The sequence below is a fragment of the Podarcis raffonei genome, chromosome W, assembly GCF_027172205.1.
Source record: "Podarcis raffonei isolate rPodRaf1 chromosome W, rPodRaf1.pri, whole genome shotgun sequence".
Lineage (NCBI taxonomy): Eukaryota > Metazoa > Chordata > Lepidosauria > Squamata > Lacertidae > Podarcis > Podarcis raffonei.
In genome coordinates, this window is record NC_070620.1 from 29,105,947 (window position 1) to 29,121,015 (window position 15,069).

The following is a 15,069-nucleotide window of genomic DNA, read 5'->3' on the forward strand; positions in this document are numbered from 1 at the left end:
TGCAAACCCCTCCTCAACTCTTCCCCCAGCCACCCAGCACACAGAAATTCAAAACCAGATTTTTTTTTTTAAAAAAAACAACATGAGCCAATGGTCACAGAAAACCATAAAAATTCAAAAAAACCCCACACAAGCTCCCAGATTCTTGCAAACCCCTCCCCAGCTGTTCCCCCAGCCACCCACCACACAGAAATTCAAATCCAGATTTTTTTTAAAAAAAACAGCAGAGTTGCCCAATGGTCACAGAAAACCATAAAAATTCAAAAAAAAAAAACCACACAAGCTTCCAGATTCTTGCAAACCCCTCCTCAACTGTTCCCCCAGCCACCCAGCACACAGAAATTCAAACCCAGAAAATTTTTTTAAAAAACAGCAGAGTGCCCCAATGGTCACAAAAAATCATAAAAATGCAGAAAAAAACCACACAAGCTCCCAGATTCTTGCAAACCTCTCCCCAACACCAAGTCCTTGAATTCTAAACACCCCAACCCAAAATCCAAAAACCCCCAAAAAAGTTTTAAAAGTTTAACTTACCAAATGGCTGCAAAAGAAGTTTTGGAAAAGCTTCAAAAATTCAGCAAAGTCTTTAAAAAGCTCAAAAAGGCTACCACACCGCGTGCTATGTGTTGCTCCTCAAAGTCAAGTCGCAACTTCACCTCTTCAAGCAGTGCACCCTGGGTATTAACGGTTTTACGAAAAAGGAAACAAACTTGCAAGACGTTTTCGTCTTGCGAAGCAAGCCCATAGGGAAATTCGTCTTGCGCAGCAACTCAAAAACGGAAAACTCTTTCGTTTAGCGAGTTTTTCATCTTGCGAGGCGTTCGTCTTGCGGGGCACCACTGTACTTGTTCCTTCAATGATAAATTAGATTTTTCCATGTCACTACGGACTTGTTGTGTAAATTCTTGCATTGATTTCATCATCTCTTTCCTAAATTCTAAAAGCTGCAGTGCAAAAGGGTCTGTCTGTTCTTTGTCGCCTTTTTCCCCATTATCGCCCTGTGCACTGGCCCATCTTGCAGCTGCAGCAGCAACCGAAGCTGCTGTTCTACGTGTTGTTATTCTGCCTGGCCCCGACATTTCTTATCTGTTGGTTCCAAGTATTGTATGAGTTGTTCAAGGTCACACCTGCCAGCTCTGAATCTGTTCGGCTGTACAGCTATCACCCCCTCCCAGCTTTCTCCCGGTTTCCCTTTCCCTTTTGTCAGCTATCTCTCTCCCCGTCACATTTCACATTCACTTTTATCCCCTAAGCAAAGGAAGATATAAAAAGAAGAAAAAAAAGGGGGAAACTGTCAATAAAACATGTAACATAGAATATGTAAATACAATATTTAACAATAAGGGGGGGGACCAGTTAATATTCCAAGAACAAGGGAGGTAAATTAAAAAATATATTAGGCCAGTCCAATTTCCAATATTGTCTTGGAACAAAAGGCATGCACAAAACAAATAAAAAACCAGCAGAGAAGAAATTATTCTTTAAATTATACTTATCTACTTATAGTCTCTCAAATGGTGGTGGTTTGCAATATTTCCATAACTTGTAGGTCCTTTTAGTTAGTTCTTATTTTTAATCCCATGGCCGTAGTCTTGTTTTCCAAATTGCAAATTCACCTGCAACTAAAGTTCCAATTATCAAGCAGCTGAGGCTTTGATTAACAAATCTTATTTGGAGAACTCTCCCATTTCTTTTTTCTTTTTAAAGGGACGCGGGTGGTGCTGTGGGTAAAACCTCAGTGCCTAGGACTTGCCGATCGCATGGTCGGCGGTTCGAATCCCCGCGGCGGGGTGAGCTCCCGTCTTTCGGTCCCAGCTCTTGCCCACCTAGCAGTTCGAAAGCACCCCTAAAAAGTGCAGGTAGATAAATAGGTACCGCTATATAGCGGGAAGGTAAACGGCGTTTCCGTGTGCTGTGCTGGTGCTGGCTCGCCAGCTGCAGCTTCGTTACGCTGGCCACGTGACCCGGAAGTGTCTCCGGACAGCGCTGGCCCCCGGCATCTTAAGTGAGATGGGCGCACAACCCTAGAGTCGGACACGAATGGCCCGTACGGGCAGGGGTACCTTTACCCATTTCTTTTTGGGGTACTTTAGAGTACTTGGGAAGCTGTTCCAGGCTCTTTTCTACTTTTATTTTGGAGGTTGCCCTCCAAATGTGCAAGAGTTCCCTGCAGGCTTCCTGTCTTTACTTCCCCCTTTCTTCTTTAGCTCTTCCAAATTTTTTTATAAAGTTGCTTAAACCTCCAGCTGTGTAGATTTTCACTTATATCTCACTGGGTAACTGGATACAGTTAAAGTTGCAAGCCATTAGAATGTAACCATCCTTCCAGTCAAAGTTAGCTGTAGCAATTCTCCATAGCAATAAACAAGGTCTGAGTCCCATTCACAAAAAAGTTCCCTTGCAGAGCCTGTCCGCAAAGATCGGAAACTGGCTTCCTATTTTGTTTCCGTTTCGCCAAATTGAAGTTTTATGGTCTAACTGTGCCTTTGAATTGTTTTATTGGCTTTTACCTCTAATTAGGAAGGTCTGCTGCTTCTGGTGACAGATCGTAGCTTCAGCAGGAGGTTGTGCCTGGAGCGTTCTCAAGCCTCTTCCCCTTTCCTCCCGTGTGCTAAACAACAGCCGGGGGGTGCTTGGGGGGGGGGAAGAATTCTTGCTCTGCAGGAACCCTTGGGTCCCCACACTCCTGTGGGGTTTTTTGGGGGGTGCGCTGAGCTCTGGCGCTGCCCTCAAAGCCTCTCCGCCGGCTCCGTGTCACAGACGACACTCAGCACACCGACATTTTTCTCTGCAGCAGCTGGAACTGAAGTCTGTTTTCATATAATTTAGTTTATTGGATTTTTTACTTTGGCTTATTTTTGTTTAGTTAGAAATTTTAAGAAAAGAGTATGTACAAATACAAGTTTAAATCAATATTTAATGGTATAACTATTTCAGGCTGTACATGTACCTAAGATCGTGTATGGATGTAAATTAATTAAAAAAAGAGAGAGATCGGCCCTTGGGGAGGATTGTGGCACCAGCAAACTATTAAAATACAATAGTCTTTCAGATATTAAAAGCTTCCCTAAACAGGGCTGCCTTCAGATGTCTTCTAAAAGTCTGGTAGTTGTTTTTCTCTTTGACATCTGCTGGGAGGGCATTCCACAGGGCGGGTGCCACTACCGAGAAGGCCCTCTGCCTGGTTCCCTGTAACTTGGCTTCTTGCAGTGAGGGAACCACCAGAAGGCCCTCTGGGCTGGACCTCAGTGTCTGGGCTGAACAATGGCTTTGACAGTCATATCAGCCGAAAAATCCCCCAGACCTGTTTGGAATCCCACTGGATCCATCATCCTCCGAGGGCGGACCTTCCTAATAGATCCCCCTCTGCGGAGGGGGAAAGGTGCTGACATCCTAAATCTCAACAGGAAGTGATCTGACCACGACAAGGGACTGATGTCCATGTCCCCCACCTTCACCCTCTTCCTGTCCAGTCCAGAAAACAAGGTCCAGAGTGTGGCCTGCCTTGTGTGTTGGGCCGGTGACATGTTGGAACAGCCCCATGGTTGTCATGGCAGCCATGAAGTCCTGAGACGCCCCAGAGCCAGCTGTCTCAACATGGATGTTGAAGTCTCCCAGAACCAGTAGTCTGGGAGTCCCCAACACTGCCTCCAAGACCAACTCTGTCATCTCAGGCAGGGAGCCTGCTGGGCAGTGAGGCGGGTGGTAAACTAGCAGAATCCCTAATCTGTCCTGATTGCCCAACACCGGGAACAAACACTCTAGGTCCCCCCCCAAAAAACTGGACACAGAGCCTGGAGATAGAGAATCTCTATGTTGTTGTTGCTTAGTCGTTTAGTCGTGTCCGACTCTTCGTGACCCCATGGACCAGAGCACGCCAGGCACTCCTGTCTTCCACTGCCTCCCGCAGTTTGGTCAAACTCATGTTCGTAGCTTCAAGAACACTGTCCAACCATCTTGTCCTCTGTTGTCCCCTTCTCCTTGTGCCCTCCATCTTTTCCAACATCAGGGTCTTTTCCAGGGAGTCTTCTCTTCTCATGAGGTGGCCAAAGTCTTGGAGCCTCAGCTTCAGGATCTGTCCTTCCAGTGAGCACTCAGGGCTGATTTCCTTCAGAATGAAGAATAGGTTTGATCTTCTTGCAGTCCATGGGACTCTCAAGAGTCTCCTCCAGCACCATAATTCAAAAGCATCAATTCTTCGGCAATCAGCCTTCTTTATGGTCCAGCTCTCACTTCCATACGTCACTAGTGGGAAAACCATGGCTTTAACTATACGGACCTTTGTTGGCAAGGTGATGTCTCTGCTTTTTAAGATGCTGTCTAGGTTTGCCATCGCCTTTCTCCCAAGGAGCAGGCGTCTTTTAATTTCGTGACTGCTGTCACCATCTGCAGTGATCATGGAGCCCAAGAAAGTGAAATCTCTCACTGCCTCCATTTCTTCCCCTTCTATTTGCCAGGAGGTGATGGGCCCAGTGGCCATGATCTTCGTTTTTTGATGTTGAGCTTCAGACCATATTTTGCGCTCTCCTCTTTCACCCTCATTAAAAGGTTCTTTAATTCCTCCTCACTTTCTGCCATCAAGGTGGTGTCATCTGCATATCTGAGGTTGTTGAAAAAAAAAACAATTTAAAAGGCTATCGAAACAGTTTAAAAACAGTTTTTTTAAAAAAGAGGTCCTCTCTGCTGAGCAGCAGTCCTCATGGGCCTGTCAGGCCCCGCTCTAGGCCAGGTGGAGAGAGGCAGGAATGGGGCCCTCAGGCACTCAGCAGAGGAGTCCTCTGGTTGAAACCCACATATCGCCCAGCCCTACTATTGCATACCTCTGTCCAGGTGCTAAGTACTTTTATGCTGCTTTACAAATGTGTCCACCACCTAGTTGATTTGTGCAGTATATTTGCCTGTAAAATAAATATAAAGAAAGTAGTGTTCTTTATCTGCAGGAAGCTGCCTAGAGTGGCTGGGGAAACCGAGTCAGATGGGCAGAGTACAAATAATAAAATTATGATTACTATTATTTGGTTACAAAGAACAGGAAGCAAGTGACACAGGGTGGTGTCACTAGAAAGTTATCTGTGATTAAGCCAAGAGTAAATGCAAACATGGGAAAAGTGAAAGTGAAAATTTCACTAGCCTTTATCTGCTTTAATGTGTATTTGAGGTAAATATTTATATTTTATTAGAGAGAAATTTTGAATGGTCTTAAAACAAGCCTATCCAAGAAGCAGAGAACAGTTTGCGTATTAAGGATCCATAGCTAAAGCTGAAGTTTGCACATCCCATTTCTTGTGATCTTGTGGAATTTATTTATCACTTCAAATTTCTAAACTGCTTCTCCTCTCCAAAAGGAAACTGGGGAGCTAACAACCATCAAACTGCTACATGTAAAAACCTGGAAGACATCAACTGAACCACAGGAAGCTATAGCTGTTAATGCATTCACTCTAAAACTTCCCTAAACTGCATTTCAAAGGCCTTGAGAAATAATAATAAAAAGTGTTAACAATCTTCCTGGGTGCAACTATAGTATGAGACTGCCCAATTTCCCCTGGGAACATAGGAGGGTTGTGCATATATTATCTTCAAGCATTGGCAGATTCCTTGTTCACTTTCTCGGTAGTGGTACCCGCCCTGTGGAACGCCCTCCCACAAGATGTTAACGAAAAAAACAACTACCAGACTTTTAGAAGACATCTGAAGGCAGCCCTCTTTAGGGAAGCTTTTGATGTTTAACAGACCACTGTATTTTAATACTTTGTTGGAAGCCGCCCAGAGTGGCTGGGGAAACCCAGCCAGATGGGCGGGGTATAAATAATAAATTATTATTATTATTATTATTATTATTATTATTATTATTATTATTATTATTATTGCAACCGCTTTGGATTACAACCATTTTGGATTACAACCACGTCAAACCCGGAACCTGTTTTGGTTTACAACCAGACCTCCAGAACGGATTATGGTTGTAAACCAAGGTACCACTGTATTGGTAGTTCTTGTATGTACAAGTATGGGTTTGTGTGTGGGAGCTTCTCCCTGAGATAACTTGGGAAGGGCTGTAGCTCAGTGGTGGACCATCTGCTTTGAATTTAAACAGTCCCAGAGTCAGTTCTCAGTATCTCCAGGTAGGGCTGGGTGTTGTCCTCTGTAGGAAACGCTGGAGAGCTGGTGCCAGTCAGTGCAGACAATATTGTCTTAGATGGAACACAACGATCCAACAGGAGGCAATGATGGCCACCAAATCAGATGGCTTTAAAAGAGGTTTGGGCAAATTCAAGGAGCATAATGCGGTCAATGACTACTAGCTATGACAGCTATGCTCTGCCTCCATGGTTGGAGGCAATAATACTTCTGAATGCCAGTTTCGGGAAACAGCAGGAGGGGAGAGTGCAGTTGTGCTTGGGTGTTGCTTGCCAGTCTCCCACAGGCATCTGGTTGGCAACTGAAAACAGGGTGCTGGACTAGATGGGTGATTGGCCTGATATGTCAGGCTCATCTGTGTTCTTTTGTGTGGCTCGATATAAAGCAGCTTTCTATGTTGTTGAACTTTACTCAGAACATTTCTGTGTTCGTGTTTTCAAATAATTACAAATAATTATTTCTCTTTCTCTTTTTTATTTTTGTGTTTATCTGCAGAATGGGTGCATGTCGTTGGTGCACCTCTGATGATTCAGTCGTCAACCTGCTAAAAAGTTATGCTTCCTCTACATTGCCTGCAAATGAATTTGCTTCAGCCAATAATGACCTCTGTTACTGCATAGAGTGTGTGGATGAGTACCACAAAGCAAAGGATGAGTTGCCATCCTTCCATGAGGTAATTTGCTTTGATTGATAGCCCACTATATCCTGGCTGTGTTGGGGCTGGCTGATGACAGAGACAGTCATAGCAGATTTGGGCAGGCAGAAGGCCAGTAGTTATTTGATAGCTTCAGGGGTGGGTAGCTTGATTCAGCTGGTGGTAGAGGTTGGTGGGGTTGCTCACCTGAAGTCGCAGTGATGTCATCAGGTGACTCATTCCCCCCTCCCCTATGTGATGTGCAGCACTTTGAAGCCGCAACAACCACAAAATATTGGGGGTGCCAAACAAATCTCTTCCTTACCTTCCTCCCGCCTGCTGAAATCTGCTTTGGGCTGTAAAGTGGGTGGTAGCCACCCACCCTGGTGTATGATCCTAAGAACTGGCTTAAAATAAGATCTCCAATTAAAAAAAGACAGCCCACATGACTGCCCCCTGGAGAGCTGATGGTCAAGCAGAGCAGGCAATACTTGGATAAATGGGCCAGTGATACAAAGCTGGTTTATATGTAAGAAATAGGATCTGTAAAGGTGCCCTTAGGAATGTAAGCACTGTGCAGTTCCAGCTCACTTAGAATAATAATAATAATAATTTATTATTTATACCCCGCCCATCTGGCTGGGTTTCCCCAGCCACTCGGGGCAGCTCCCAATCGGATATTAAAAACACAATACAGCATTAAACATTAAAAACTTCCCTAAACAGGGCTGCCTTCAGATGTCTTTTCCTTGACCTCTGATGGGAGGGCGTTCCACAGGGCAGGCACCTCTACTGAGAAGGCCCTCTGCCTGGTTCCCTGTAACCTCACTTCTTGCAGTGAGGGAACTGCCAGAAGGCCCTTGGCGTTGGATCTCAGTGTCCGGGCTGAACGATGGGGGTGGAGACGCTCCTTCTGGACACAGAATTGACCTGCGCCTCCATGGACAGCTGTGAGTCCAAAATGACTCCCAGGCTGCACACCTGGTCCTTCAGGGGCACAGTTAACCCATTCAGAACCAGGGAGTCCCCCACACCTGCCCACCCCCTGTCCCCCCAAAACAGTATTTCTGTCTTGTCAGGATTCAACCTTAATCTGTTAGACGCCATCCATCCTCCAACCGCCTCCAGGTACTCTCACAGGACCTTCACCGCCTTCACTGGTTCTGATTTAAGAGAGAGGTAGAGCTGGGTATCATCTGCATACTGCATACGCCCAGCCCAAACCCCCTGATGATATCCCAGCGGCTTCATATAGATATAAAAAAGCATGGGGGAGAGGACGGAACCCTGAGGCACCCCACAAGTGACAGCGCAAGGGTCTGAATGTTCATGTTCATCACCACTTTCTGGACACAGCCCAGGAGAAAGGAGCAGAACCACTGTATGACAGTGCCCCCAGCCCCTCTAGACGGTCCAGAAGGATGTTATGGTCGATGGTAACAAAGGCGGCTGAGAGATCCAGCAGAACTAGGAAACAGCTCTCACCTTTGTCCCTAGCCCGCCGGAGATCATCAACCAGCGCGACCAAGGCAGTTTCAGTCCCATGGTGAGGCCTGAATCCCAATTGGAAGGGATCCAAATGGTTCCCTTCCAATTGTTTTATTGTATTGTATTGTTTTATTGTTGTTAGCCGCCCTGAGCCCAGCTTCGGCTGGGGAGGGCGGGATATAAATAAAATTTATTATTATTATTTATTATTCGCATCCTCCAGGCGTGCTTGGAGTTGTTCAGCAACCACTCGCTCAATCACCTTGCCCAAGGATGGAAGATTTGAGACTGAGCGATAGTTGGCCATCGTGGCCGCATCTAAAGATGGTTTTTTAAGAAGCGATTCAATAACTGCCTCTTTCAGCGGGTCTGGGAAGGCTCCCTCACGGAGGAAAGCATTCACCACCCCATGAAGCCCATCGCCCAGTCCTTCCCGGCTAGCTTTTATAAGCCAGGATGGGCAAGGATCCAGGAGACAGGTGGTTGGTTTCACTTGTCCAAGCAGCCTGTCCACATTCCCGGAGGTAACAGATTGGAATTGATCCCATATAACATGACTGGACAGGACTCCAGCACTCTCCCGCCCTGGCCCTGCTCCCACGGTGGAGTCTACCTCCTTCCGAATCTGAGCGACTTCATCTGCAAAAAACTTAGCAAAAGCATTGCAGGAGACCTTGGGGTCCCTACCAGGCCCCGGTGACGAAGGTGGTTTCAATAGATTGCCAACCACCTGAAAGAGTCTCCTGCTGCTGTTTTCTGCAGATGCAGTAGAGGTAGTGAAGAAGGTCCTTTTCGCCGCCGCCACTTGGTAGGCTTGACGTTGAGCTCTAACCTGTGTCCGATCCGATTCAGAATGAGTTTTCCGCCACCGGCGCTCTAGCCATCTCAACGATTGTTTCATTGCCCTCAGATCCGTGGAAAACCACGGGGCTGTCCGGGCTCCATGCAATCGGAGAGGGCGCTTTGGAGCCAGGCAGTCAATAGCCCTGGTTAACTCTGCATTCCAACGGGCCACCAGGGAATCAGCTGAAAGGCCATCAACATGGGATAAAGCATCCCCTACCACTCACTGGAAGCCATTTGGATCCATTAAGTGGTGGGGGCGGACCATCCAAATTGGTCCCAGCTCCCTGCAGAGGGGAAGGGTCGCAGAGAAGTCCAGTTGCACCAGGAAGTGATCTGACCATTGGCACAGAATAAAAGTGTGGTGTAGCTTTTTCTGGGGGTGATGCACTTGCTCACTTAAACTTAATGGAGGGGAAAACACAGGGATTTGGACCAGGGAACAGCAATGTGAAAGGAGGGCAGGGATCTGTGAGTGGACAGAAATCTGTTAATGTTAATACATAACATAGCATACATTTAATATTGTTTCAGTTGTGTGTCAGAAGCACATTAGCTATATAGCTTGCTGGGTTCTAGCCAACAATGTTTTCCAGGTAGACCCATTGAAATATATATCTGCCTAAATTAGTCATGCCCATTAATCTAAATTGGACTTCAGTTCAGAGAACACTAGATACAATCAACTGCATTTTTTAAAAGTTGCACTCATAAGCTGACTGCAGCAATTATGCAAGTAAATTTTCTGCATTTAACTCACTTTGTAAATAAGTCTTTCCTTGTGTGAAAAATAAAATTGCCTGCAAGTCCTTTTCTTCCCCTTGCAACCCTAATGTTTCTCTGTCTCTGTTTGTTTGTCTGTCTCTCTTCCTCTCTCCCTCTCCTTAAAAAGAAACACCTGAGTTCCTCTTTGCTTTGAAAACAGAGCTCAAATTAACTGTTGCTGTTTAGACTTTCAAGTGGGAGCAGCTGCTTAGTTTTGTTTTGTCCCAGTCACCCTTGGTGTAACTCAAAATCTGAATTGCACGAAGCATGATCTAACTAATTAAGTCTGCTTAAGTGTACTATACAAAAAGCTATTACCAGCTGCAAACTTTGGAGGAGTTTTTTCACCATGCCCAGCTTTTTCCTCTCCTCTGTCTCATTCTTCTGGCATACACATTTTAATACTTATCTAACTCTGAAAAAGAGTTCCGGGGAGTGCCAAGACTTGCTGCCTACATTCTGACATTTCAGCTTCTTCTAACAACAAGAAAAAAACTAATTAAAGTTGTAATTAATATAAGAAGAGCCTGATGAATCAAGCCAAAGGGGGCCCACCTAGTCCAACATCCTGTTCTCACAGTTAGTTGTGTGAAAGCCATCAGCAGGGCCCGAGCACAAGAACCCCCTACCAGTGGCGGAGCGGAGAGCAGGCGGGGGTGGGGCTGGCATGCGCCACTCGCAGTGGTGTGGTATGCCCAGTGCAGGCGGGGGGGCAGGTGCGATGGCACCCTGCCGGGATCGCGCTGCCGGGGGCGGTGCGCTCCCCCCCCACTCCTCTTCCTCCACCAGTGCCCCCTACCCTCCTGTAGTTTCCAGCAACTGGTATTCAGAAGCATTACTTCCTCCCAACTGTGGAGACAGATCATAGTCATCATGGCTAGGAGCCATTGATATCCTTCTCCATGAATTTATCTAATCCTTCTTTTAAAGTCATCCAGGTTGGTGGCAACCACTGCCTCCTGTGAGAGCAAGTTCAATAGTTTAACTATGTGCTGCATGAAGAAGACCTTTCTTTTATTTGTCCTAAATCTTCAAGCGTTCAGCTTCATTGGAAGTCCATGAATTCTAGTGTTATCAGAGAGGTAGGAAAACCTTTTTCCATGTCATGCAAACATTTATAAACTCCTACCATGTCACCCCTTACTCGCCTTTTCTTTAAACCAAGAAGTCCCAAACATTGCAGCCTTTCTTCATAGGGGAGTCACTCTATTCTTTTCATCATTTTGGTGGCCCTTTTCTGAAGGTTTCCAAACTTTACAATATCCTTTTTGAGGTGAAGCAACCAGAGCTGTGCACAGTACAGTGGTACCTTGGTTTAAGAACAGCTTAATTGGACTTCCGGGGTGGCGCCATCGGCAATGGCGGACTCCCTCTGAACTGGAGGGACAAGCTCCACGCGAAACGGGTCCTTTCCGCTACGGCGACGCGGGGACCCCTTAAAAAATCACAGGCGGATGAAGCCTGTGACCATGGGACTCGGCGGGCACCCTTAGCGCCCCCCCCAACCCGCAAAGGAACCCACTAACGGGCTCTGATGCGGAGGGGGAAGCAGCGCGGTGCTGTGAGTCAACTGCCCTTTCCGTGGAGCGAAGCCGCATAGCCGTTGCCAGAGAGCGCTGCCTTCTTTTTGGGACAATTTGGATTCTAAAAATAATCACCGTGAGTACCTAAACCTTGAAAAATTGGACTATAAATAAGGAATTGGGAACAGAAAGGAATCGGACTTAAAAATTTACTACAATTTGGTACTGAAACGGGAAGGTCTAAACAGGAAGTCAGCCTTCCGTTTCCCTGTAGACTGAACAAAGCAAAGACAAAGTAAACTAGAGCTTTGAAAATCACCATTAAAGGAGTGGATTTCATCATCTAAAATAGTTGAACCCCCCCTTCGGCAGCAGGAGGAGAAGGGGGAGCTTTCTTTGGACTGTTTTAACCTGCAGAAGTAAGTTTAAAGTAAAGTAATTTTCCACCGTCCTGACCCGGGAGCGGGGTGTCAGGACTGACGTTTGAAGCTCATTGACCAGAGACAGAAGTCTTTTGACAGATAGTTAAAAGAAGAGAAACATTGTGATTCCACTGTTTCCTTTCGCATTTTAAAATAACAACGATTGACAAAGTATCTAAAAGAAAAAAAGGGGGGGAAAAGAAACTTTGGGGTTGGATTTGCAACAGAAGTTTTCCCCCTAGAGGGAGACTGTGAAATTGTAACTAATTCTAGGGAGTTTCCAGCCGCTACAGTATAACCCATGGGAATTGACTGGTGACCTTGAAGGACAATACATTCAGAAATGTTGTTGTGCGTTTTTTACAAAACAAATGCTCTATTGGAAGAATTACATGAGGGAATGAATTTGATGACTGACTTGGTTGGAAATCTTAAGCAGACAGCGGGAAATTTTGGACAGGCAGTAGGAAAAGGTATGGAGCCTACCCAGGAATCAAACCAGGAGTGTGCCTTGACAGAACAGATGAAAGAAGAGGATTCTGCTGAATTTTGGGAGTCAGAAATGGAGCCAGAGATGGAGGTTGCGGCCCTGCAGGAACACGAGCCTTTGGATCTGGCAACTGATCTTCGAAAAAATCAGACTCGGAAAGATAAAGTTTGGACTGGATTGGAAATGGGGGGTTGGATTGACCCCCCTGAGCAGGGATATATGGACTTTCCGAGTCTGGCAATGGGCCGTGAGAGGTTTGGAGATATGGGGGCTCTAAAGTTTGGAGGGATTTTGAAATATGCTTTTAAGTACTACATGGAGCTCAGTCTGGACTGTGGAAAAGGGACTGATTGGTTGAAAAGGGGCGAAAGCATTATTAAATTGGAGTTCACACGAGTGGAAGGAGAATATGAAGAAAAATCGTTGAAGGGACATGGAATAATAATAATATAATAATTTATTATTTATACCCCGCCCATCTGGGTTTCCCCAGCCACTCTGGGCGGCTCCCAATCAGTGTTAAAAACAGTACAGCGTTACATATTAAAAACTTCCCTGAACAGGGCTGCCTTAAGATGTCTTCTGAATGTCAGGTAATTATTTATCTCTTTGACATCTGATGGGAGGGCGTTCCACAGGGCGGGCGCCACACTGAGAGCCAGTGTGGTGTAGTGGTTAAGAGCGGTAGTCACCTAATCTGGGGAACCGGGTTCGTGTCTCCGCTCCTCCACATGCCGCTGCTGGGTGACCTTGGGCCAGTCACACTTCTTTGAAGTCTCTCAGCCCCACTTACCTCACAGAGTGTTTGTTGTGGGGGAGGAAGGGAAAGGAGATTGTTGGCCGCTTTGAGACTCCTGAAGGGGAGTGAAAGGCGGGATATCAAATCCAAACTCTTCTTCTTCTTCTTCTACCGAGAAGGCCCTCTGTCTGGTTCCCTGTAGCCTCACTTCTCGCAATGAGGGAACCGCCAGAAGGCCCTCGGCGCTGGATCTCAGTGTCCGGGCTGAACGATGGGGGTGGAGACGCTCCTTCAGGTATACAGGACCGAGGCCGTTTAGGGCTTTAAAGGTCAGCACCAACACTTTGAATCGTGCTCGGAAACGTACTGGGAGCCAATGCAGATCTCTCAGAACCGGTGTTATGTGGTCCCGGCGGCCACTCCCAGTCACCAGTCTAGCTGCCGCATTCTGGATTAATTGCAGTTTCCGGGTCACTTTCAAAGGTAGCCCCACATAGAGCGCGTTGCAGTAGTCCAAGCGTGAGATAACTAGAGCATGCACCACTCTGGCGAGACAGTTCGCGGGCAGGTAGGGTCTTAGCCTGCGTACCAGGTGGAGCTGGTAGACAGCTGCCCTGGACACAGAGTTAACCTGCGCCTCCATGGACAGCTGTGAGTCCAAAATGACTCCCAGGCTGTGCACCTGGTCCTTCAGGGGCACAGTTACCCCATTCAAGACCAGGGAATCCCCCACACCAACCCGCTCCCTGTCCCCCAAAAACAGTACTTCTGTCTTGTCAGGATTCAACCTCAATCTGTTAGCTGCCATCCATCCTCCAACCGCCTCCAGGCACTCACACAGGACCTTCACCGCCTTCACTGGTTCTGATTTAAAGGAGGGGTAGAGCTGGGTGTCATCTGCATACTGATGAACACCCAGTCCAAACCCCCTGATGATCTCTCCCAGCGGCTTCATATAGATATTAAAAAGCATGGGGGAGAGGACAGAACCCTGAGGCACCCCACAAGTGAGAGCCCAGGGGTCTGAACACTCATCCCCCACCACCACTTTCTGGACACGGCCCAGGAGGAAGGAGCGGAACCACTGTATGACAGTGCCCCCAGCTCCCAGCCCCTCTAGACGGTCCAGAAGGATGTTATGGTCGATGGTGTCAAAGGCCGCTGAGAGATCCAGCAGAACTAGGAAACAGCTCTCACCTTTGTCCCTAGCCCGCCGGAGATCATCAACCAGCGCGACCAAGGCAGTTTCAGTCCCATGGTGAGGCCTGAATCGCAAATGGAAGGGATCCAAATGGTCCGTTTCCTCCAGGCGTGCTTGGAGTTGTTCAGCAACCACCTGCTCAATCACCTTGCCCAAGAATGGCAGATTTGAGACTGGGCGATAGTTGGCCAAATTGGCCGGGTCTAAAGATGTTTTTTAAAGAAGCGGTTTAATGACCGCCTCTTTCAGCGGGTCTGGGAAGGCTCCCTCACAGAGGGAAGCATTCACCAGCCCGCAGAGCCCATCGCCCAGTCCTTCCCGGCTCGCTTTTATCAGCCAGGATGGGCAAGGATCAAGGAGACAGGTGGTCGGTTTCACTTGTTCAAGCAGCCTGTCCACATCCTCGGAGGTAACAGATTGGAATTGATCCCATGTAACAGGACCAGACAGAACTCTAGCACTCTCCCGCCCTGGCCCTGCTCCCACGGTGGAGTCTACCTCCTTCTGAATCTGAGCGATTTTATCTGCAAAAAACTTTGCAAAAGCATTGCAGGAGATCTTGGGGTCCCTACCAGGCCCCGGTGGTACAGGTGGTTCCGATAGATTGTGAACCACCTGAAAAAGTCTCCTGCTGCTGTTTTCTGCAGATGCAATGGAGGCGGCGAAGAAGGCCCTCTTCGCCGTCGCCATTGCCACTTGGTAGGCTCGACGTTGAGCTCTAACCCGTGTCCGGTCTGATTCAGAATGAGTTTTCCGCCACCGGCGCTCTAGCCGTCTCAACGATTGTTTCATCACCCTTAGCTCCGGGGAAAACCACGGGGCT

At 47.2% G+C, this 15,069-nt stretch overlaps 1 protein-coding gene across 1 annotated transcript in view; it reads left to right on the forward strand.

The window, feature by feature from the left end:
* The window catches only part of LOC128406134 (probable helicase senataxin), a 177,508-nt gene that overhangs the window by 33,634 nt on the left and 128,805 nt on the right, over positions 1-15,069 (forward strand). Inside the window, exon 2 of the mRNA XM_053373158.1 lies at positions 6,637-6,814. Coding sequence (XP_053229133.1) covers positions 6,638-6,814 — 177 coding nt within the window. The 5' untranslated portion in view covers position 6,637. The remainder of the gene's footprint in view (positions 1-6,636; positions 6,815-15,069) is intronic.